Here is a 24,104-nt window from a genome sequence, read left to right as displayed (position 1 = left end):
TGGATCATTTCTCATCACCCTTATGTCATGTATTTTATTCACTGTTAGTCAAGTATATACTCAATATTCATCATCCTTCTCCTTTCTCTTCCCTCTCTTTTTCTCTCCCGGCTCTAAGGCGAGGCAGAGGGAGAGGATGAACGACGAACACAACAAGCGTCTCTCTGACACAGTGGACAAGCTTCTGTCTGAGTCCAATGAGAGACTTCAGCTGCACCTGAAGGAGAGAATGGCTGCCCTGGAGGAAAAGGTAGGCTCCTCCACAATTTCAGATTGAATTTTTGTTTGACAACGCTGCATAACCATACAAAAAAAACTGAAAAATAGCCTTGACATGTCACCACGTCTTTGATGTTTACCTCAGAATCCAGATGTTGGCTTAATTATGTTTGTACCTAATAGGAGTTTCAGGCTTCCTCTTTGTGTCCTCCCTCATTATTTCAGCACAAAAGCAGGTGTTCAATGCGTTTCTCATCAGAGAATCAGTGATGAATGGCTAAAACATAACTTGAGCTTAATGTCAGAAACAGAAGACACATAGAATACATGACTCGAATAGAGTAGGAATGTGCAAAACTGCATATTTTTAAAATCCACTTGCCTGAACAAATCCTGTAGTTAACTAATCTGTCTCGAGGAAGTATAATTATGCTGTTTCTGGTTCCTCTGACTCCAATAACCCCGGATGTGTTTGTAAGGGTGCATTTTCTGGTGTTCGAAAACAGATTGAGGATGGTTTGTCTCGTATTTTTAAAAGTTAGGACATAGAGTCTTAAAAAACACAAGATGCCCAGGTTTCCCAAAATTCAGTAAAATCTGGAGATATTTCATGAGCATAATTTTCATGAATTATCATGAATTAAGGCCAATATAATTCTTTTCAGTAACACTTTTATAATAACTGCAGTAGTAAATAGTTAATTCATCATTTATAAAGCATTCAAATACATTAATGCGTTTTATAAATACAGCTATACACGGTTTATTCTTGATTCATAAGCATTTCTATAATGTGTTTAATACTTGTATTTTCATACTTCATTAATGATCAATTTATCATTTATAAATTACGTATTACATTATTTACAAACCAGTTACTTAGGAGTTGTCAGTGGTTCATAAGATCATTTAGAAAGTAAATGATTAATAAACGATTTAAATGTACATTTATACATCTTATTTATTTAGACATAGTAATAGTTACTCAATGTGTTAATAAATGCTTTATTAACATGTATTCCTACTATAATTCATGATTAGCTCATGTAGTTATAAAACATTTAGTAGTTGTCAGTTAACTATTTTTGTGAGCTCATCTAAAGTGAGGACTATTTATGTCTCTTATTTAAAGAATTTTATCTCTTATTTAAAAAACATTAATTTTCCAGGTATCACAGAAGACTAGAATTGTCATGGAAAATGTCATAAATACTGTAATTACTAGATGACAAACCGGACATTCCTTTCAGAGCAGTTCACGTTCTTTGGAATTGGAACAATGCATGTCTATAGCAAAGGCAAAATAAAAATGTAATTTGAGTAATCAATAGACATAAGTACAATACAAGAAGTAAAACTTGTTATATGAATGCATTATAATTTATTTGATAGTTATCCACCTCTGTGCTAACTACATTAAATGGTACAGCGTGTTTTTCGTTTAGTTTAAGATTACTTTTTCATTATCGTGACATGCACAAAATAAGATAACTACTTAACCACAATTTACTGCTGAATCCGCTACCTTTTCAAGAATCAGAGTCAGAGCTCATTGAAAATTCTGAGCTTTTAAGTTGTAATTAGTTCTATGAAGATGTGAAGTCGAAATATTGTAATTATATATTATGGCGACGTGACATGAACACCCTAACTGCGCTACTGCCGTGAGTTTGATTCCCAAACGCACAAAGTACTTTTGAATGAATGTAAATGTAAAAGAGCTTGTTATAATGTTTTACAGAACGCTCTCTCCGAGGAGCTCGCTAACATGAAGAAGATCCAAGATGATCTCTTAGCGAACAAGGTACATTCCTGAACCATAATGCTAAAAAAGGTTCTGTTCACTTGACCTGTATTTAGATGAGTTCATTATCTGATAATAATGTCTTATTCCTCCCAGGATCAACTGATTGCAGAGCTGGAGAGGCTTCAGCTAGAGCTGGACCAGCTGAGAGGAAGACCTGGTTCCTCTTACTCGCGGTAAGACGCAACATTTCTGCTGCCCTCTATTAAAAGATCATTTATGTCAATTTATGATGTACGTGACAGATTTATTATTAGTCAATCTTTATACTAAAGTTGACATGAAATATCTTTTGCAATTTGTATTACTTGTGACATGACATACACATTCCAAAGTTTGGGGTCAGTTTTTTTTTTCTTTTTGAAAGAAATTATTTTTATTGAACAAGGATGTAAAAAACAAATAGTAAAGAGAAAAATGCTGCTCTCTTGAACTTTCTCTTCATCAAAGAATCCTGAAAAAATGGAGCACAGTTTTCACAAAAATATTAAGCAGCACAACTGTTTCTATTAATAATAGTTATAAATGTTTCTTTAGCAGCAGATCATCATATTATGGTGATTTCTGAAAGATCATGTGACACTGAAGCTTGGAGTAATGATGCAAAAAATTCAGCTTTGACGTTAAATTTTAAAATATATTACAATAGAAATCTTACAGACCCCAAACATTTGAATGATGGTATATTTCTCAGTAGAACTGGGGATTCAGTGAGGAAAATGTGATGATTTTATTGATTGGGAATCATGTGGATTGGGATGTAGAAGGCATAATCCCGTAAACAGGCAGATTTCATGTTAACTTTAACCGTGGCCTCCACTCTTTCTTTATTAGGTCTCTGCCAGGAAGTGCTCTGGAGCTGAGGTACTCCCAAGGAGGAGGGTCACTTCCTGCTGGCTCCACTACCCACCTAGATCATTATGGAAACACAAGCACTGGAGGCGTGGTTAGACGGGCTCATCGTGGACGTTGGGGCTGTGCGAGGGAGGATGCTAGCAAAGTGAGAACATCTTTGTATGAACTTGCTAATAGTTGAACAGAGTGGCTTAATATGAAATGAAATGGGTCATTTCTTACCTTTCCCATCTGCAGTACGTCGATTGGGGCAGCGGAACTTTGCTGGGCACTGGGTTCGAGGGCGGCGTGGAGGACAGGTGTTCAGATGATGAAGAGGATCGCGATACGCTCTTCGGCTCAGAGCTGCTCTCACCAAGCGGCCAGACAGATGTGCAGACTCTCGCTATTATGTTGCAGGAGCAGCTGGAGGCCATCAACAAAGAGATTAAGTAAGTTTACTCGAGACAGAGGGACCTTGAGGCCCCTTTGAAATATCAAGCTTTCATTTAAATGGAGAAATAGTGAGAAAGGGAATTTAATGGGAAAGTGCAGGAAGGAGGCTATATGGCAGAGACCATCAGTGCAATAAAAAGTGTTATATTTTCAAAATTGACTAGTTGGGGGGGTTCTTAAACTCTGTCTTAAGAAAATCCTGTAAGCTTTGGGTTTACTTGATCCTGATTGGACATGTTTGGGGTTGGTAAGTTTTTTTTTATATATATATATTTTTGATATCTTATGTTTATGTTTTACAAAATACAGCACAAAAAAAATAAAAAAAACAAACAGTAATATTGTGAAATATTTCAATATATAATAACAATTTTTTCTGTTAATATATTTTTTAAAATGTAATTTATTCCTTTGATGGCTAAGCTGAATGATCCTTCACAATTCATTCTAATATGATGATTTGCTGCTCAAGAAATATTTCTGATTATGATTATCAATGTTGAAAGCTGTTGTGCTTCCTAATTGTTTTGTGAAAAGCATGATCGTTTTTTTGTTTCTAAATTGTTTGATAAATTACAACAAGTATATTTCTTTTTCATTTCCTTCTCACTCTTTTTAGGTTTTACAAATTTTAAAAAGTCTTACAGTTCTAATTTGTTCTTTTTAAATTAAATGCCTTAAAAAATAAATAATTGGAGCCAAAAGTGTTTTCATAATGCATTAACATTAAATGATTTATTGCTTGTTGGATTTAAGTAGATTTTAGGTAAATTTGTACTTGATTCTCTATTGGTGGCATTTAAGAGTTTATAAGCTTACAATTTTTCAGAGTCATATACAAGTGCTGGTCATATAATTAGATTATCATCACAACATTTTAGAATATCTTCAATTTGATTTCACTAATTATATTTAAAAACTGAAACATGTAGATTACGTTCATTCATTACACACATAGTGATATATTTAAAATGTTTATTTATTTTAATTTAGATGATTATACCTGACAACTAAGGAAAATCCCAAATGCAGTATTGCAGAAAATCGAATATTACTTAAAACCAATACAAAGAAAGGATTTTTAGCAATCTTGGCCAACTAAAAAGTAGGAACATGAAAAGTATGAGCATGTACAGCACTCAAACCTTAGTTGGGGCTTATTTTGCTTGAATTACTGCAGCAATGTGGCGTGGAATGGAGTCGATCAGTCTGTGGCACTGCTCAGGTGTTATGAGAGCCCAGATTTCTCTGGCCTTCAACTCTTCTGCATTGCTGGGTCTGGAATATCATATCTTCCTCTTCACAATACCCCATAGATTTTCTATAGGGTTAAGGTCAGGCGAGTTGACTGGTCAATTAAGCCATGTACTTGTTGCTTTGGCACTGTGTGCAGGTGCCAAGTCTTGTTGGAAAATTAAATCTGCATTTACATAAAGTTGGGCTTGACCTTGGGCCTCATAAAACACATTCCAACACCAGCAACACCAGCAGATGACATGGCATCCCAAACCATCACTGACTTTGGAAAATTTACACTAGACCTCAAGCAATGTGGATTGTGTATCTCTCCTATTTTCCTGCAGACTCTGGGACCCTGATTTCCAAAGGAAATCCAAAATTTACTTTCATCAGAGAACATAACTTTGGACCACTCAGCAGTCCTTTTTGTCTTTAGCCCATGCAAGACACTTCTGACACTGTCTGTTGTTCCTTGTGTCAAGAGTGGCTTGACACAAGGAATGTGACAGCTAAAACCCATGTCTTGCAAACGTCTGTGTGTAGTGGTTTTTGAAGCACTGACTCCAGCTGCAGTCCACTCTTTGTGAATCTCCCTACAATTTTGAATGGGTTTTGTTTCACAATCCTCTCCAGTGTGCGGTTATCCCTATTGCTTGTACACTTTTTTCTACCACATATTTTCTTTCCTTTCGCCTCTCTATTAATGTGCTTGGACACAGAGCTCTGTGAACAGCCAGCCTCTTTTTCAACAACCTTTTGTGTCTTGCCCTCCTTGTGCAAGGTGTCAATGGTCGTCTTTTGGACAACTGTCAAGTCAGCAGTCTTCCCCATGATTGTGTAACCTACAGAACTAGACTGAGAGACCATTTAAAGGCCTTTGCAGGTGTTAGAGTGTGGCACCAATATTGTACCTTTTCACAATATTTAAATTTTCTGAGATACTGATTTTGGAATTTTCCTTAGTTATTAAGGAAAATTAAAAGAAATTAAAATAAATAAACTTTAAAAATATATATGTCTGTGTGTAATGAATGAATTTAATATACAAGTTTCACTTTTTGAACGGAATAAGTGAAATAAACTTTTTGATGGTAATCTAATTATATGACCAGCACCTGTATATGTGATATATTTTATATATATAATGGCAATTTCCATTTAAGTGGTATTTAAAAAATCTTTAATTTAGCACTATGAAATCTGCATAAGCCTTCGTCTTATCTCCCGGTCATATTTTCTTCAGGCTGATTCAGGAAGAGAAGGAAAGCACAGAGCTGCGTGCTGAAGAAATTGAGAGTAGAGTTAGCAGTGTTGCTCTGGATGGCCCTCCCATTCCTCCGACCTCTCTTGGACGGGATAGCACAGGACGTGGCTTCATCCCCCCGTCCCTCACATCCTCCACCCTGGCATCACCCTCTCCACCCAGCTCCGGGCACTCCACTCCTCGCCTACCCCACTCCCCAGCACGCGAGACAGACAGACAGGTAGGAGCATGTGTGATTATTCATAAGTATTGCTATCACACATTAAATAAATGTGCAAACAGCTGACTGTATACATTCTACCCATCAGAACAACAAAGATGATGACAGGTCCCTAGCCCTTTTGGACTCCACCCCTCCTCCCACCCCTCGTGCACTGCGACTGGACAGGATGACGCACACTCACCCTGGTGCAATGTTGGATGACAGTCGTGAGTTCCGAAGGTGCGTTAATCGCCGCGGCCTGAAATCCCTCCATGCATAGGAATAATATTCTTTTTTTTGCAATGTGCAAAACATATTTCCTGTCACACTTTTGTCTTAATATGCTTTTCCTACCTATCTCTTTGGACTCCAGCCTCTCAGCTGATGGCAGTAGCTCAAACAGCAGCCAGGACTCCCTCCACAAGGCCAGCAAAAAGAAAAGCATCAAGTCTTCCATCGGCCGGCTCTTTGGGAAGAAGGATAAAGTCCGAATGGGTCAGCCTGGACGTGAGTCAGCATCTCTGGGTGAGTCTAACCTAAAAATGCAGTAAAAAACAAACAAAAAAAAAACATAAAAAGTTCTTGACAATTTTTTTAAAAAATTGCATTGCACAAATAGAGTTATTAAAGGTATTATATTGGTTTAGACATATCAATCGGCTATATCAAAGTAACAAATAACTTTTATTCATGTCACTAAACATGATTTGCTATATTCCTGTTGTTTGCTTTAACATTAGTGGGAGGGACATTCACTTTCTATAGAGCATTGATTGGACAAAAATGGTGTAGTACAACATCAATTTTTTTTGTTGTGCAACTGTACATTGTATACATATGTAGACTAATGTTCAAAAGCTTGTGGTTGGTAACATGTCCTTAATGTTTTTGACAGAAGTCTCTATTGCTGACCAAGGCTGCAATTATTTGATTAGAAATGCAGCAAAAACTGTAATATTGTAAATTATTAATACAATGAAAAAAATGTTTTTTCTCTAACGTTGTCTTTTTTAATGTATTTTAAAAATGTAATTTATTCCTTTGACAGCAAAGCTGAATTTTCAGCATTTCAGAAATCATTCTAATATGATGAGATACTGCTCAACAATAATTTTTATTATCATTGTTGAAAACAGTCATGTGAAAGTTGTATAAACAGATTTTTACTTAAGTAAAAGTATAGAAGTATTTGTTTTCAAAAGTACTGAAGTACCAAAAGTAAATTTTCTTTTTTAAGTCAACGCATTACTTTATTGTTCTTGTATAAATGCACATTATCAAATCATGCTGGTTTAAACCAGTGAGTGATGCTTAATCCGACATACTAGCATACGACTAACTTAAACTCATTTAAATACTTGTATATAAGCTCTTTACAAAGCTGCTGTCACTTTAAGGCCGAATGCACGGATCCAATACACTGATAAACATCTGATATTCTCCCAACTGTTTATGCTCAATCAAATTTGTTTAATGTGATTACTCGCCAAAATGAACATTTTGACATCCATCTTTTTCGATTTTGCTATAAACTATAAATCAGTGTTAAAAAAATGCAGGAAAATCATTGAACTTCATGTGACCCTTCAAGAGTGAGTCCTGATAGGCTTTCTGCTAAAACCCCAAAAAATCATCCACTGACTTTCAAAGCTGCTACAGAAACAACTTTTGACTTTGAGGACCTTGATAGAAATGCAGTGGAGAAAAAAGTACAATATTTTTCTTTCAAATGTAGTAAAGTTAAAGTCATAAGTTTCCAGAAAATATAATACTCAAGTAAAGTACACATACTCAAAAAGTGTACTTAAGGACAATACTCAAGTAAATGTACTTAGTTACTGTCCACCTCTGGGTAACATTATACATGTATTGATCAATTTAATGCATCCTTGGTAAATTTTCTTTTCTTTTTTTCTTTTAAATATTTTTTAAAACCAAACCCAAACTCTAATGGTTGTGTTTATATCGGCTAAAAGTGAATTTGGACAACTTTTAAGGCGTGCACTATTATTTAGTTAGCTTCAAAACTAACAGAGATCAACTAAAACGCTAACATTGATTTTATGTTATTTTTTTAAAGGAATGTTCTGATTTTCAGTGAAACTCCATATACATTTGAATTCAATCTTATTCTATATCAATGCACTGGAACTTACATTGAAAATCTATGGAATAAACTGAGTTGGAAGGGATTTCTCTGGTATATGACAACTTAAATGTTCCTTTTATGGGCAGTAAAGTGTTTAGTCAGTCCTGTTCATTTTGATTGTCATCCTTAACATCTCTGTGTGTCCTGTAGCCTCGACCCCCTCAGATGACCTGGGCTCTGTGGATCCCCTCGGACTCACTAAGATGGCCGGTCCGGTGGACAAGGACCGTCGCAGCAAGAAGAAGTAATTTTATTCACACCATGAGTAGCTTCCTTCACACTCAGTATCTCAATCTTTTTACTGAATAAACATCCATACCTTTCTTTTAGACATGAGCTGTTGGAGGAGGCATGCCGACAGGGGCTGCCCTTTGCATCCTGGGATGGGCCCACTGTTGTCTCCTGGCTGGAAGTATGGCTCCATATCTGAGCATTGTTATATGATATTGTGTTTGAAAATAAGGAAATATAATTTACTCTCTACTGCCATTCTGTGTTACTTTGATGCCCTCTTAGTTCTATACTTTTCTAAAGATCACCTCTCTTTCTCTCAGCTGTGGGTGGGGATGCCGGCGTGGTACGTGGCAGCATGTCGTGCTAACGTTAAGAGTGGAGCCATCATGGCTAACCTGTCAGACACAGAGATCCAGAGAGAGATCGGCATCAGTAACCCTCTGCACCGCCTCAAACTGAGACTGGCCATTCAAGAGATGGTTTCCCTGACCAGCCCCTCGGCCCCAGCCAGCACACGCTCCGTACGCTAAAATGCCCTCAAATTCAAATTTAATTTAAAAAAAATGCACTTTTATAAAATTATAGTTCATTTAAAAAAAAAAATGTAAGGAATAATTCACTCAAAAATGAAAAGTCTCTCATTGAGTTCTAACGCTCATGCATCCCAATTTATATGACTTTCTTTCTTCAGATAAACACAAAAAAAGATTTTTTAGTAAAATAATCTTTCACTGTGAGGCCATATAATGCCATTGAATGGCTTTCATTTTTTTGATGATTAAAAAAGCATCATTCATGACGTTAATCCATCTAATGGATGAATCCATGTCTTCTGAAGCAAAACGATAGGTGTGTGTAAGAAAAATATAAATATTTTAAACTTTTTACAAAAAATATATATAATTTAGTGTTTTCAGTCTACTGACACCAGGGATCACAAGCAGCGTTGTGCTGTTTGCGGGGATTATAACCCTAAAAATCTTTGTTTATCTGAAGAAAACAAATCTGTGGAGGGCATGAGGGTGAGTAAATGATGAAAGGTTTGTTCTCCTTTTGCTTTTGCAACACTTATCATGTTCTCCAGCGTGATTTGAGATGATCCAAAGAGCTTTACTGGAATATACGTGAAAGACTATCAGTACAAAGTAGTTCAATAAAAAGTCACAAATAATTAGTGAACAAAAAATATTGCATAAATATTTTTATTGATTTATATCATTAGTTTTAAAATATTCAAAAGATGTTTAGATTTAGAATCCCACAGGCTCTTTTTCACCCCACATTAATATATCAATTCTTATAAATAACATTCCTGATAACTTTATGTGTGGTTCGTGTTGTTTTCTTTTCTTCCCACAGTCAACCAGTAACGTGTGGATGACCCATGCTGAGATGGAGTCCCTGACCGCAGCAACCAAACCAGTTAGTAGCCACATTTTTTTTTTTTTTTTTTTGTATTTTGTCAGTACGTGCTCTGTATTGGCTTACTAGTTTAATAAAAAAAAATGTGGACACAAAACCTCTTACCCACCATTGATTGCACTTCTGACACAGATTTTTCCTGTGATACTGTATTGGAACTGATAATCACTTTTTGTTGTGTATTAATCAGACCATCTTGCTTTTTTCTTCAGTTTTTGAAAAGTACATTTCATCTAGATCAAATGAAACAACACAATTGTGGGATTGTAAAGCGCTCTGCCCCCTAGTGGACAGTATGAGAGGTGGCGTGTGGAGAGAGTGGAGTGATCGGACATGTGTTCATGCGTTTCTCTCTTTCTCTCTCCCCCTCTGTGTGTCTGGCTAGGCTGTAGCGTTGAACATCCTCAACTTTCCCTCTTTTTTCTGTTTCAGTGTGAACTGCTTCCAACTAATGACCCGGTCACTAACAAACTGTTCCTCCCTTTGTACCTCTCTTCCTGCTTTCCCTCTTCATTCTTCTTTCCTCTTCCTGTCCATCGATGTGTCTTTCCTTCTGCCCCTCTGCTGTGTTCCTTATCTCCTCTTCCTCACCTCTCTCCTATCATGCTATCACCTCCGCACACAAGGAGCTGAAAGAGATTAGCTGGGATCAGGTGAGTAACGTCAATACGTCCCTTAAACACTTTCAAAACTGGCAGTGCCATCAGATGGTTGAGAGTAAATTAGTAAATAACACATACAATCATTGATGTTTGCTTTTTGATAAATGAAAGGTAGATCAGTTCTCAACAGTATAGGATTTTTTCTGCTGGCTTTAGGACAAAAAAATATAAATGTTATTTTTTTATTAATTAAATTGTTTTCATTTTAAATAAAATGAATTAAATTAAATGTATATTTAATAACAATAACTAATACTAATATAATAAAATGTCCAAATACATAAATATAAATTTATTATTTAAAATGTAACATTTTAATTAATACATTTGTTTATATGTATTTATTTTGATATAAAATGTTACATTTTTATAATAAAAGAATTGTACTAAAATTTCATTTTAGCAATTTTTTAAAGTTTTTTTCAGTTTTATTAGTTTTTATTGAATATTTATATTTTATTTTAATGATTTTAAATATTTTTTGTTTTAGTTAGCCATATGTTAGGCATAAAAATCTATGTGCATGATAAAAAAAGGAATGTAGAAACAGGAATGTTTTATGAACTGGCCCAAACCTTTATAGTTAAGGCCTGAAGTTTGGATTTGTACACTGTAAAAACAATTTTTGTTGGTTTTACTTAAAAATGTAAGTAACCTGGTTGTCTTAAAATTTTGAGTTTATTGAAATAAAACATTTGAGTTGATACAATGAAGGAAATTTGTTTAATAAATAGAAACTCAAAATATTATTGTATCTGAACCACATACTTTTTTTATAAATCATGAAAATAGCACTATATGGCATGTCTCACTGTGTCATCAGCAATAAAACACACATAATTACCCAATATGCTTACAAAATCTTTTAATACTATTTTAATAAAGGTTGTCAAATCTCAATTATGGGCAACCAGGTAACTTTTTTTTCTAAATATTTTTTTACAGTGTAGGCATCAAATACACATTGCAATGAATGAAATGAAATACAACTGTGAAATCGAAAGTGCGTTTTTAATATATTTTGGCCTTCCTCTGTGGTAGATCCTGGCCTATGGAGATATGAACCATGAGTGGGTGGGCAATGATTGGCTGCCCAGTCTGGGTTTGCCCCAGTACAGAAGCTACTTCATGGAGTCACTGGTGGACGCCCGCATGTTGGACCATCTGACCAAGAAAGAGCTGCGTGGGCAGCTGAAAATGGTGGACAGTTTCCACAGGTGTTTTCTCTCTCCCCATCTGTTAAATGCTGCCACACACTCATTATTCCTTCTCTTTATCATTCTTAATCTCATTCCATCTAATGCCAATCAATTCTTGTCTCGGTGCAGGTGTGTGTCTTAGGCTTTTCTAAACTAATGTGTCTGGGTCAGCTCTTGTAACACTGTCAGGGTAATTAATTTACATAGCCCTGTGACTTCCAATAACCCTTGTGACCTTTTGACCCCACAGGGTGAGCCTGCATTATGGCATCATGTGCCTGAAGCGCCTCAATTATGACCGGAAAGAGCTGGAGAGGAGGAGAGATGAGAGCCAACACCAGAATAAAGGTTATTTTTTTTATCTGTCCCTCTTTCTCACTTGCTTGCTGTTGCTAACACAACCTTTTGAAGGGATAGTTCACCCAACAATGAAAATTAGCCTATGATTTACTCACCCTCTAGTAGTCACCCAAGCTTTATAATGGCAAGGATTATTGTTAATGTTTTTGAAGTCCATAAAAATGCATCTGTCCGTCAAATAATGTGTTCTAAACGGCTCTGGGAGGTTAATAAATGCCTTTAGAGGTGAACTGATGCGTTTGTGTAAGAAAAATATCCATGTTTAAAACTTTTTAAAGTAACGTTTCGGCTGATCGCCTTCTGTATACAGTTTATGGAAAAAGTGTTGAAAGCAGTTCAAAGGCTTGTGCTACTAGGTACGCTCGTCAGACGCATCTTATAGTTCGAGATGGCACTTTCAACACTTTTCCACGGAAGGCGATCGGCCGGAACTTGAATGAAAAAAGTTTTAAATACGGATCATTTTCTTACAACAATGCAACAATATGCTTCAGAAGGCCTTTATTAACCTCCCAGCTGTGTGGAGCACGTTATTTGATGGACAGATGCATTTTATGGACTTCAAAAACAGAGCAACACTCTCTGCCATTATAAAGCGTGGATTAGCCAGGACTTTTTTAATGTAACTCTAATTGTATTCATCTGAAAGAAAAATGTCATATACACCTAAGATGACTTAAAGGTGAACTATGTAGTATTTTTGCAGTAAAATATCCAAAAACCACTAGGCCAGTGTTATATATTTTGTTCAGTTGAGTACCTACAATATCCCAGATGTTTCCAACTATTTGTAAATTGTGAGAAAATTGCTATTTTAACTAAGGACAGGGACGTTGCAGCATTGCATTTGAGAGAGTCGCCTGTCAATTGCGTCATATCTGCGTTACCCACGGTTTCGGCTTTTATTTGGCAGGAGCGCTTTACTCTTAGCAGTGTGAACAACTGAACGCACGGAGTAACGTCATAACATCATTTTAAACTCACTTAAATGTATCTAATATGATAAACAGAGCTACATTACCTCAAAATCATAACCGGAAGAGCGGATCTGTGCAGGCGCCCGGCAAATGAGTCCCGTCCCGTCATAATAAAAGTCCCGGTATTCACAAGGCGGGTATTTGTTAAACAATCGCTCCAGCAGCTTTGCTCAGGTCCATAACACTCGGTCCTGCTCTGCTTTAAACTACAGTAACGTTAATAACCGCATGCATGAACGTGATTTCTGCCCGAGTCCTATTTTCCACCGGCTGTGATGTGAAGACCACATCTCCCAAGATGCTGCGCTCGCACTTTGCGTCATCAAACTACGCATTTGTTTTGAATAGGCGCCCTCCAGTGGACAAAAGCTGCATAGTGCACCTTTAAGGGTGAGTAAATCCTGGGGTGATTTTCATTTTTGATGTTAAGTCAATATTTCGAGAAAGTTTCTCATTATTTCGAGATGTTAAGTCAATATTTCGAGAACGTTTCTCATTATCTCGAGATGTTAAGTCATTATTTCGAGAAAGTTTCTTGAAAAATCATATTTTTTTACTGAACTGTGGCAGAAATGGGCTGCCCTAGAAAATGGTTCTATTTCAAATAAATGCTATTTTTTCTATTCATCAAAAGAATATAACAATATAATAAATGTTGGCCTTAGCTGGTCTAACAGGAATTTCAGGACATTTTCTGGTGGTTTTCCAAGTTCTGTCGGTTTTATCATGTTAATCTTTTGCTTTGCAACATCAATCAAATCATACAGCAGAACAGTCTGATAAACATAATGTACAAAAGGGAAAAAGCAACAACAGTCACCCGTGGAATGTACAGTTCATCAAAACAGTGGATAGTGAATAAGAATATGGCAGAGAGAGAGAGAGAGAGAGAGAGAGAGAGAGAGAGAGAGAGAGAGAGAGAGAGAGAGAGAGAGAGAGAGAGAGAGAGAGAGAGAGAGAGACAGACAGAGAGAGAGAGAGAGAGAGAGAGAGAGAAAGAGAGAGAGAGAGAGAGAGACAGAGAGAGAGAGAGAGAGAGACAGAGAGAGAGAGAGAGAGGAAGGGTGTTTACACAGAGTGCATTTGTTAATAATAACATACATTACCAGTAATGACGTCTGGAAAGCGTTGAGCTGCCCAACCTTCCATTATGCACAGGATTCAATGGCACAATAGAGATTTCACATTTGAAGAGCAACTGATCAAAGCACAATGCACAGATCGCATTATTAATCTCACAGTTGTGAGTTGCTTTAAAGGTGCAGTTACCGCCTCATTCAGTACCTTGATTAGAAACAGATGCCTTTGCTGATCTGGAAGTTATTCATCGCATAGCAACACAGATGCCTTCATGCCATTTGAGACTATATTAAGCACGAGTAAATAACTTTACATGCACACATCTCTCCCCATCGTAGTGCTTTGCTACATGCAAAGTGAATATTTAAAAACAGTTTATTATAATCTTGTTATAATCTTTTATAAAAAAAAGATAATTTTCACGCTGCATATTATATGCACACCCCCAGCTCTTAATGCATCATGTTGCCATCTTGAGCATCAGTGGATGTTTCTACCTTTTCTAATAGTTGCCTATGAGTCCCATGTAGTGTGAGGAGGTGGATCTCAAAATCATACATCAACGAAGAGGGTTCAAATATGAAGACTTCCAATGCAAACAAGAGACTTTAAAGAGCCATAAAAAACAGTTGTTGATCATGCGGGAAACAACATACACTACTAGGATTTAAGGGTATATATGTAAACGTTTGAACTGGTTTGTGAAAATGCAGTTATTATTTTGTTTTTTGGACTATATGTTAAAGAAATAGTTGAGAAAACAGAACATTCTCTTAGAAGTTGTTCCAAACCTGTATTCATTTCTTTTTCCTGCGGATTCCCATATGGACGTCATTGGGGCCCATCAACTCGTTGGCTACAGACCCTCTTCAAAATATCTCATTTTGTGTTTAAAAGAAATAACTTCATACAGGTTTAGAATAATTTGGGAGGAACAGAATTTTCCTTTTTCAGTGAACTATCCCTTTAACATCTGTTATGTAAAACAGCTTAATAAGGAAATTTCTAAATAAAACAATAACACGCATAATAAATGTTTACGAACCCTTCTTGTTAATATTATTAACATCTTGTATATATTGCCATGGGTATGTAAAGTAATGAGCGGAACTGTGCCGTTATCTGAAGCTGGATGGGTGTTTCTTATTGACACCACGATATTAACACTGTAAATGACTCTGGAGGAATGGTTTGAGTGTTTGCCATGATAGCATTCTTTCCTTTGAAATTGGGTTTGGAGAAGCTGAGTCAACAAAACAAATGCAAAGCCCCTGGAATCGGCCTGGAAATACAAAACAGAGACAAAGACTTTGTCTGAAACAAAAGCAGATGTGTCCAAATGTGCATTGGCCATAAGAGGTCCATCTGGAAAATCAGGAGCAACTGAAACAAGAGTTGAAAATCCACATGCATCACCCGAGATGGAAATTGATAATTATCTCGTGATAATGATCAGTGGTCACCGCCCGCCTGGAATTCTATTCATTGTCCAGCCCTTGTGTTTCCTCTGTAGATGTGATGGTGTGGTCAAACGAGCGTGTGATGTGCTGGGTGCAGTCCATCGGCTTGAAGGAGTATGCAGATAATCTGACTGAGAGTGGTGTGCATGGTGCCCTGCTTGCGTTGGACGACACCTTTGATTACACTGACCTCGCCCTGCTCCTGCAGATACCCAATCAGAACACACAGGTACAATGACAAGACCTTTTACACACTTTCAAGTCTTCAAAAGGTCAAGTCACCTTCATTTCTATAGCACTGTATACAATGCAGATCGTTTTCAAAGCAGCTTCACGGTAATTAACAGGAAAATCATGATCAATGATGCAAGTAAAAGTAGTCACCCTTCTTAAAAGAACAAAGAAAACACAGTTTTGTTCACTTTAAAACTGTGGCCTAGGTCAGTCTTAGTGGCCTAGGTTCATGTCTTACTTTCAAACATGATCAATATATTTAGTTTACATTATTGTAATAGTTAATTAAATGTGTTATGCCATTACATTTAATTTAATACAGTTAATTTATGTATGAAAATGTTTATTTTGTATAGTTTTCATTGAATATCAACCTGTCACATATGAGGAAAACACACTGATGCACATTTAAGATGAAAACGCAAAGATGCTGAAAATAAATGTTCGAAAATAAAAAAAATGTTATATACATTTGTTTAAAGTGGATAAATTTATTTGATAAGAAAGCATGCACAAAAAATGTGTGAAAACACATACTGAAATTGGAATAAAGACGCACATCAAACAAATGGGAAAAAAATCATTACATAAAAAAAATAAAAGAATAAAATTCGCAACTTGAATAAAAACATAGCTAATGGTACTGACATTAATGTGCTTGCAACTTCAATAAAACATTTTTCTTTTACCATTCGTTTTCTTACTTTAAAGGGGTAAATGTTTATATATCAATGGCCTTATATATCAATATATACAGGGAGTCTATTTATACAGTAGATGTATTTTAAGTAGACAGACTGCATAAAATAAAATACCTGTTGATTTATCAAGTCTCAAAACAATACGATCTTGATGGATGAAAGCAGCGACTACTCATTACTCCTGACCGGTCTGGGTTGATTACATGCGAGCTATGTTTATTCCACATCCAGGCACGGCAACTTCTGGAGAAAGAATATAACTCCCTCATCGCCATGGGAACAGAGAGGAGGCCAGACGAGGTGAGCGCCATGGGACATGAACACAGCTGGATGTTAATCATCCTTTACCTCCCACCACTGAAATACACACTACTGTAGTATAATGAAACTCCTCTTACCGGGTCATGTACTTTCTACGTTTGGTAGCCAGTTTGAACATTCAGCTGTATTTTGTGTTGAAATGACTTTAGCTGATAATTGAATTCATTAGTATTCTCATCTGAGTGAACTGACTGGACTTAGAGACATCGGGTGTGCTCCTCAAAGTGCTGATGTTTCGCCTTCTCGCCCTCTAGGATGGCACTAAGACGTTCACCCGCTCCCCTTCATGGAGGAAGATGTTCCGCGAGAAAGATCTGAGGGGAGTGACCTCTGACTCCTCAGAGACCTTGCCTGCTAACTTCCGTGCCTCAGCCATTTCTACCCCCTCGGTCACCCTGAGGAAGGTCCAGAGTGATGGTGAGCTCGCACAGCTTCCTCGATGAGCCCACACTTTTATTTGATTTAATAACCTCATTAATTATGGAATTTTTATGCTTTTAATTCACTCGTACTGGGAGAAAAAAAACGGAAATGGAGTCAGGAAATGTCACGGGCCATTTCCAAAGTGTTTTTAAATCATTTTGGAGGATTTTGTCACATTTTTTAATGATGCTCTGAAAATTATAAGATTGATTGATTAAGGGCCTGCTTGCACTTGGTCACTTCATGCATTTTTACTGATTGTATAGCTATTTGATTTGTTAAAACTGATACATTTACACTGCAAAATCAATATAATTTCGATCTTCTATTCCTGCGGTATATGCAAATTTAAAGGAGTTCACGTCAACGAAAGCAAAAGATATGATCTGCATTTTATTTATCATCAGCTAATTTCAAGATCAAAGACAGCAATACCAGAGCGAGCGCCATCAGCACTGGTAAGATTATTTAGACTACTTTTAATGATGAGCGTTGGAGACGACAAATTTTCAGTTTAATTCAAGTTATTTTGCACATTGGCTTGCTGAAGAGATACAGCATACCAGTCTGTGGTAATGTGTGTGGCAGTAGCGCTGTCATATCTGGCTATAACATGTCATATAGCCTTTAACATTTTGGAAGAAGTAAAATTTACATACATGGTTTTAATGCATACCAGATGCATTTACACTTGACCAGTTTCATCTGGAATGCATCTCAAACCACCTCAGGAAATGGTTTGGGTGATCAGATTTTAATATGTCTCTAAAGCGTTTCAGAGGGCACTTCACGATCGGATAGCTATCAAATAAGAGAAAACGCATGGCCCGACCAGGTGTAAGCAGCTCTTGAATAGATATACAAAACTAGATATAGCTTAATTATGCAGAGATATTTCAATCGTGTACATGTAATATATAGTGTACTAACATAAATAATAAAACACACAAGTGATCCGTAAGCAGACAATATTTTATATCATTCCAGTCATAAATGAAGGCTAATTCCTGATAAATGTTAATGATTACAAATCCGTGAAATAGAACAAAATCATATGAATATTTGAAAAATATTTATTTATTTATTTATTTATAAAAAAATCCGAAATGCTGCACAATGTAGAAAAGATATGCAATTTTAATAAATTCTCAAATAAAAAAAGAACGTTTTAATAAATTGGGAAATAATAACATAATTCAGATAAGAAACTATAAATAAGAGCAAATACTATTAAAGGAAAAATTACTGGAAAAATAACCAGGATAAAGACCTAAAGATAAACAAGGCTTTGTGGAAATCCCCGCAATTAGGTTTAAAACAACTTTATGACAGTGTGTTGATTCTCAGATAAACATTGTTAGAACATTGTTTCCTTATGAGAAAGTGGTTTGGGAGTGAAAGCTGTATAATGCTGTTTAGATTATTATTATTTTTTACAACTAAATCTCTCGGGTCTGTCTCTGTCTCTCCAGCATCTCCAAGGGCAGAGTCTGGCTCAGTGAGGACCTACTCCTGTTGAGGGACTGCAAAGGTGAGATATGATATATATATATATTGCAATAAAAAATGTATGGCTATGTATTGGTAGCACCTTACAATAAGGTTTCATTAGTTAACATTAGTTAAGACGTTCCCTGCCACTGACGGAAATGTATGTCATTTATGGGACAACGCTTCCCTACCATTAATGCAAATTTCTGGATTTTTTTTAAACTTATTTTTGTACTGTTTTATGGTGGGGGGCCTTATTTTACATCTTCTGAAAGAGTACAGAATCTCCTGATAAAAACACAAATGAAAAAGAAGCAGAAACAAGCAAAAGCATACTGTTTGTATGCTATTGCCCTCTTATGACTGGTGATGACCTGCGCTATTAGCATAGATCCTGCCGTGAGTGAACCGCAGCAGTCCTCCATTTCTGTTTCCTCGCTGTAGCAGCTGGAGGCATAAAATGTCTTTGCCAAAAACACATTACAAATGTTTTGAGAGCATAAGAGATATGGTATCTTGGTATCTTAGCCACTGAGGAAACTGCGGTTGAATTTAATTTATTAAGGAAATGTGCCAAAGAAAGTCATTAAAGGGGGGGTGAAACACTAAGTTTCAGTCAATCTCATGTCAATCTTGAGTACCTATAGAGTAGTATTAAATCCTTCATACCTCCGAAGAGTCTTTAGTTTTATCATATTTATAAAAGAAATATGGGCTGTACCGAGTCTTTCCGGAAAAAAAACGAGCGCCTGGAGGCGTATCGAGTGGGCGGAGCTAAAGAATGACAAGCGCGCAAAGCGGTGACGTCCTCAAGCGTGGAGAAACTCATGGCTATCGATCTCAGCTAATAGATATAAAATCCATAATCATTCAGAGGCTGAAATAAATTGAACAGGAGAAACAGCAGCAGCAGGACATCCGTCTCTGTGGTATGTACTGTATTTAGAGGCCTGTCACCGTTTGTGTGTCTTTACTCGCAGTTTATGAGGACATGATTCGGTTTATGGACCATTGTATGCGACTAAACCTTAGCAGTAGCAAGCAAAACGGTTTTGCACGTCAGACTAGTGTAACGTTATACATAGAACAACAATGGAGTCTGTTAGCGCATTTGAATGATGAAGCACGCGATCGTGTCGTTTACTGATGTTACAGCATAGACATTTGAAGCAGTTTTACTCACCGGCTGCTTCCAAAGCAGGACCGAACCTTTATCGCTGGGACCGCTTCATCAAAAACACACTTCTTTGGTATGATTTGGTAAAGTCCTGACAGTAGTGAACGGTGGAGATCCACTTTTGCGACGCGACTGAAGCGATGTTGTGAAGCTTCCCGTCATTTCTGCGTTCAAATCGGGTCAAATGCAGCGCTGCCTTCCCGGAATGCTGAAGCGTTGAAGTCACCCATAGGAATAAATTGGAGCGGGGCACCTGGATCGACTGGATTTGCACCTGAGAGAGGGTTTATGGGCGTGCATTTCCTCTCTCGCTCTAGTCACGCGCGGGCGCACCCTACCCGGAGAAGAGCCCGTACAGCCCATACAAGGACCTTCTGATCTATTAACGTCAACCCGAGCCATAGTCGAAAAAAACACTCCGAAACTTGTGAGAAACCGGAAGGAGTATTTTTAACACAGAAATACTCTATCAAACGTCCAACATTAGTTTTTGCAACTTTGTCTATGTTTAGGATGGGAATTCAAGTCTTTAACAGTGTAAAAAGCTCAGTATGCATGAAACAGCATTTCACCCACCCCTTTAAGTGCTATATATTTGCACAAATAATTTTATGCTGGACTGCTTTATAAACAAGGGTCAGTTCAACGCTGGATTTGCACAAGTCATTTCTGAAAGAATTTAGATTAACATGAAAGTCTCCAGTTCGAACATGTAAGGCTGAACGCGGCTACTGACAATACCTAACAATTTGGCTGCATGAGATTTTCCATTTTTGTTGTTGCCAGAGTATCCAAAGCACGAGCTGTGAAGGCTCCACCCTCTACTGGAAAAGGGGCCAGGAGCAGCAGCTCATTTGCATGTAAAGGGACACAAAACACAAAAACGTTGTGTTTCTGCTTACATCCAAATAACAGCAAATTTGACAAGCTATAATAAATTATTTGTGGGGTATTTTGAGCTGAATACTGAATACAGACATATCTGAGGACATCAGACACTTATATTACATCTTGTGAAAACTGGCACCTTTGGTCCCTTTTAAAACACAATTAACAGCTGTATTTTTTAAATGTAAGAGTAACAAATACAGTAACAAATGTATTGCACATGGTTAGTTCATATTAGTTTATACATTAACTAATGTTAACAAATGAATCCAAAGTGTTACCAAAGTATTTAATAAAATTATTTGTGATGGGATGGAATGGTTCTTTGTAAAAATTCTTGCACCATAGTTCATCTCAAATCTAAGGACTTGTATATGGTTTGTTGAAAATAACGAGTAAAACATACTTCTGTTAAGCTTTTTCTGTTGATGGATATACATTCTGGCTTGCCAGTATGTTACAACAGCAATCATCAAAAAAACGGACAAAACAGTCTCTCTTTGTAAACTTTGCTCAATGTGAGTGCTGCCGCATGCTCGAACATGACCAGTCATTTATGCCACCATCACCCAGGGGTTGATAATAGATGCGAATTTGAACTCACGCATGCTGTTAGAAGATGTGCACACACATTCGAAGCGCACACACCGTGTCTTATACAGTGCACAAATATTAAGTTATCTAACAAGTCTTGCACTTGAACGGACAAATTCACACAAAAATGATATCAACATGCCCGCCTTGATAATTATTCTAGCAGATATAGTCGGTTAATGGCTTAAGTAATGATAAACAGCTGAGAAAGACAGCACATGTGTATCAGTATCAGTGTACTGGATATGTGTGTTATGCCTTAAAGTGACAACAGCCTAATATTCCTGCTGTCTGTGTTTTTAATGTTAATCTAAAAACAACAAAAGATAATGCAATCACTTACTGCTCTTGACTGAATAGCTTTTGTAACTTATAATAATAATGATTAATTTTTATTTAATTTATAAGTGAAGATTATAATATGCAATGTTATTTTATATTTGATTACTTTCTTCAATTTCTGTACCTGAAAACTACTGTTAGATGCAAGAAAAACCTGAAAAGCACTGCATTTTTATATCTTTGCCCTATTTTATTTATTTGTGCTGTTGCTTGTAGTTTGTTTATTTGTTATTTTATTTGACAGAAGTCCTTTTTCCCTGAACACAGCACATGCATACCGTGTATATATTTAATTTACAATAAAAAAATTAATGTTCATTTGCTGTAGCCCACTAGTTATAGAATTTCTAAATCTAGAAAGCTGAACAAAAAAAGGATGAAGAGAAAAGTGTTTAATAAAAGGATTTAATGGCCATGTGTGGGCACAGCCCCCAAGAATTGAGGTACACCATTGCCAATGAATACCTTCTGTGTTGATACTTCTACATATGGAAACCACAAAAATTCACTCATTTACAAGTTCGTCGGAAACGGTTTTAGCATTCTGCTTTCCTTACAGGGCCATAATGAAGTTGAACCCTCCTCCATATTTTGCATTTTTGCTTTACGTCTTGTGTTGTAAAACTTGTTTTGCAAAGGACGCCTGTCATTCGCAAACGCACCTTGTATGACTTTCAGTTATCAATAGTGCAGTGCACTCAGATCATTCTTGTTTAAAATGCATAGCTCTTCCCAAAATGAGCTCAGAATTTTTTTAAATCTTCCATCTGGGATCTGTCATTGTTGATGCTTTTTCTTGGCTTAACTTCAGTACACAAAATCGTGATGATGTGTTTTAATTCTGTCTCTTGCACACAGGAGGCGCCGTTGTCAGAGAGCTGGAACTGGCTTTACATTTCATTCACGGGGAGGAGGGGGGATAAGCAGAAAAAAAGCAATGAATATATACATTTATAAATATAACTCTACTGGTCTGACCATTCTGCAATAACAGAAGAGGGATGGAGAAAGAGGGGGAAAAAAGAGCAAAAAAAGGACAAAAGACATGAAGAATGTATGACACAAGAGAGTGGTAAGAAATGGGATGGTTGGAGGAATCGGATGACTGTTTAATCTTTCTTTCTGTCGTTCTCTCTTCTCACTTCCTGTGTCTGTGCCGATGGGACATCTGTAGATGAACTCTCTTGTCTTTCCGTCCTTCGTTTCAATGGCGCTGCCCGCAGCCCTAGTTCCTCATAATGGCCGCCTGCAATTGGTCTCTTGAGAGCAAAGGATGTTTGTGGCAACTCAACCTGGACTCCAGGGATGTTTACATACGGTGAGGTTCAGAGGAAGTGTACTTAAGAGCACAGTCGAGGGGCCAGGCTGTGAGGCCAAGACTTCGCTGTATGTGTTTCTCAATCAGGAGAGTGAGCACAAGCTGAGAAAGACAGATGCACCGAGAGCTACTTGTGAGGCTGCAAAGGGCACAACTCTTGCTCAGTTACAACTAGGTGTTTTTTTTTTCTTTCCTAAAACATTTAGATTAAAGATGAAAGGTCAGCAGAGCGAGTCAGCAAATAAAGGGAAGCTGGTGGTGGCGGATAGATAGAAATACTGGGAGACAAAGCGAGAGGGAAGATGCTTGCAGACAAAGCAAGTGACCAGCAGAAATGTGTCCTGACGGACAGAATTGTTCTAACAACGCAAGCCATAAAAGACGACAAGCGGTGAAACAAGGAGGAGAAACGGGGGGGACGGGAAGGGAGGGAGGGAGGGAGGGAGGGTCAGGGGAAAACAAGTGAGAGAAATTGTTTAGCTTCTGTGTTGCGATGCATGTCAAACAACCAAGAGGACAACGAACTACAACTTTCGGGGAACAAGACAATATGAAGTTAAAAACAAAAAGTATGTGTACATTAACATATGAGGTTAAGAGCTTGGGGAACAATTTGTAAAATGTGTGTATTTTCATTTTTATTTTTTATTTTTATGATAACTATATTTATTTTCTTTATGTATGTATTGAATAACTGTATGTACATGTTCATTTAATAATTCTGACTGTAATTTAATTTTATCTAGTTTAAAGCGTAAATATGAAATATTAAAAACATGGTCATTAAAATATGCTACTTGTATGTGTAAATTTTGACAACAAAATTGTGTTATGATTTAAAAACAAACCATTACTGTTGATGAGGATGGCAGTGATTCGAAAATGATGTCTGCAAAATAAACAATAAAGATGATGATAATGATTAAAATCAAAATAAAATAAAGTGTTCCTAATGGTACAAAAGAGTTCAGTGTGCTCATGATTTGTTGAAAGGGGTGTGTGTGAGGTGAGTTTATTTGAATCTGAGCACTACAAATCAATTAACTTCCTTTTT

General features: G+C 36.9%; 1 protein-coding gene across 2 annotated transcripts in view; it reads left to right on the top strand.

Moving 5' to 3' along the window:
- ppfia3 (PTPRF interacting protein alpha 3) overlaps positions 1 to 24,015 on the top strand; it is a 46,138-nt gene extending 22,123 nt beyond the window's left edge. For both annotated transcript variants that reach the window (XM_067415461.1, XM_067415451.1), the window contains 20 exons: positions 119 to 250; positions 1,961 to 2,023; positions 2,120 to 2,199; positions 2,858 to 3,023; positions 3,116 to 3,309; positions 5,796 to 6,036; positions 6,125 to 6,258; positions 6,392 to 6,543; positions 8,318 to 8,411; positions 8,498 to 8,579; positions 8,722 to 8,922; positions 9,761 to 9,823; positions 10,450 to 10,476; positions 11,527 to 11,702; positions 11,935 to 12,032; positions 15,615 to 15,790; positions 16,728 to 16,796; positions 17,072 to 17,234; positions 18,713 to 18,771; positions 22,591 to 24,015. In XM_067415461.1, the coding sequence (XP_067271562.1) occupies positions 119 to 250; positions 1,961 to 2,023; positions 2,120 to 2,199; positions 2,858 to 3,023; positions 3,116 to 3,309; positions 5,796 to 6,036; positions 6,125 to 6,258; positions 6,392 to 6,543; positions 8,318 to 8,411; positions 8,498 to 8,579; positions 8,722 to 8,922; positions 9,761 to 9,823; positions 10,450 to 10,476; positions 11,527 to 11,702; positions 11,935 to 12,032; positions 15,615 to 15,790; positions 16,728 to 16,796; positions 17,072 to 17,234; positions 18,713 to 18,759 (2,358 nt within the window). In that variant the 3' untranslated portion in view covers positions 18,760 to 18,771; positions 22,591 to 24,015. The remainder of the gene's footprint in view (positions 1 to 118; positions 251 to 1,960; positions 2,024 to 2,119; positions 2,200 to 2,857; positions 3,024 to 3,115; positions 3,310 to 5,795; positions 6,037 to 6,124; positions 6,259 to 6,391; positions 6,544 to 8,317; positions 8,412 to 8,497; positions 8,580 to 8,721; positions 8,923 to 9,760; positions 9,824 to 10,449; positions 10,477 to 11,526; positions 11,703 to 11,934; positions 12,033 to 15,614; positions 15,791 to 16,727; positions 16,797 to 17,071; positions 17,235 to 18,712; positions 18,772 to 22,590) is intronic.
- Positions 24,016 to 24,104: the final 89 nt, after the last annotated feature.

Source organism: Pseudorasbora parva, chromosome 2 (assembly GCF_024679245.1).
Source record: "Pseudorasbora parva isolate DD20220531a chromosome 2, ASM2467924v1, whole genome shotgun sequence".
Taxonomy (NCBI): Eukaryota; Metazoa; Chordata; class Actinopteri; order Cypriniformes; family Gobionidae; genus Pseudorasbora; species Pseudorasbora parva.
This window is presented reverse-complemented; position numbering and strand designations above follow the sequence as displayed.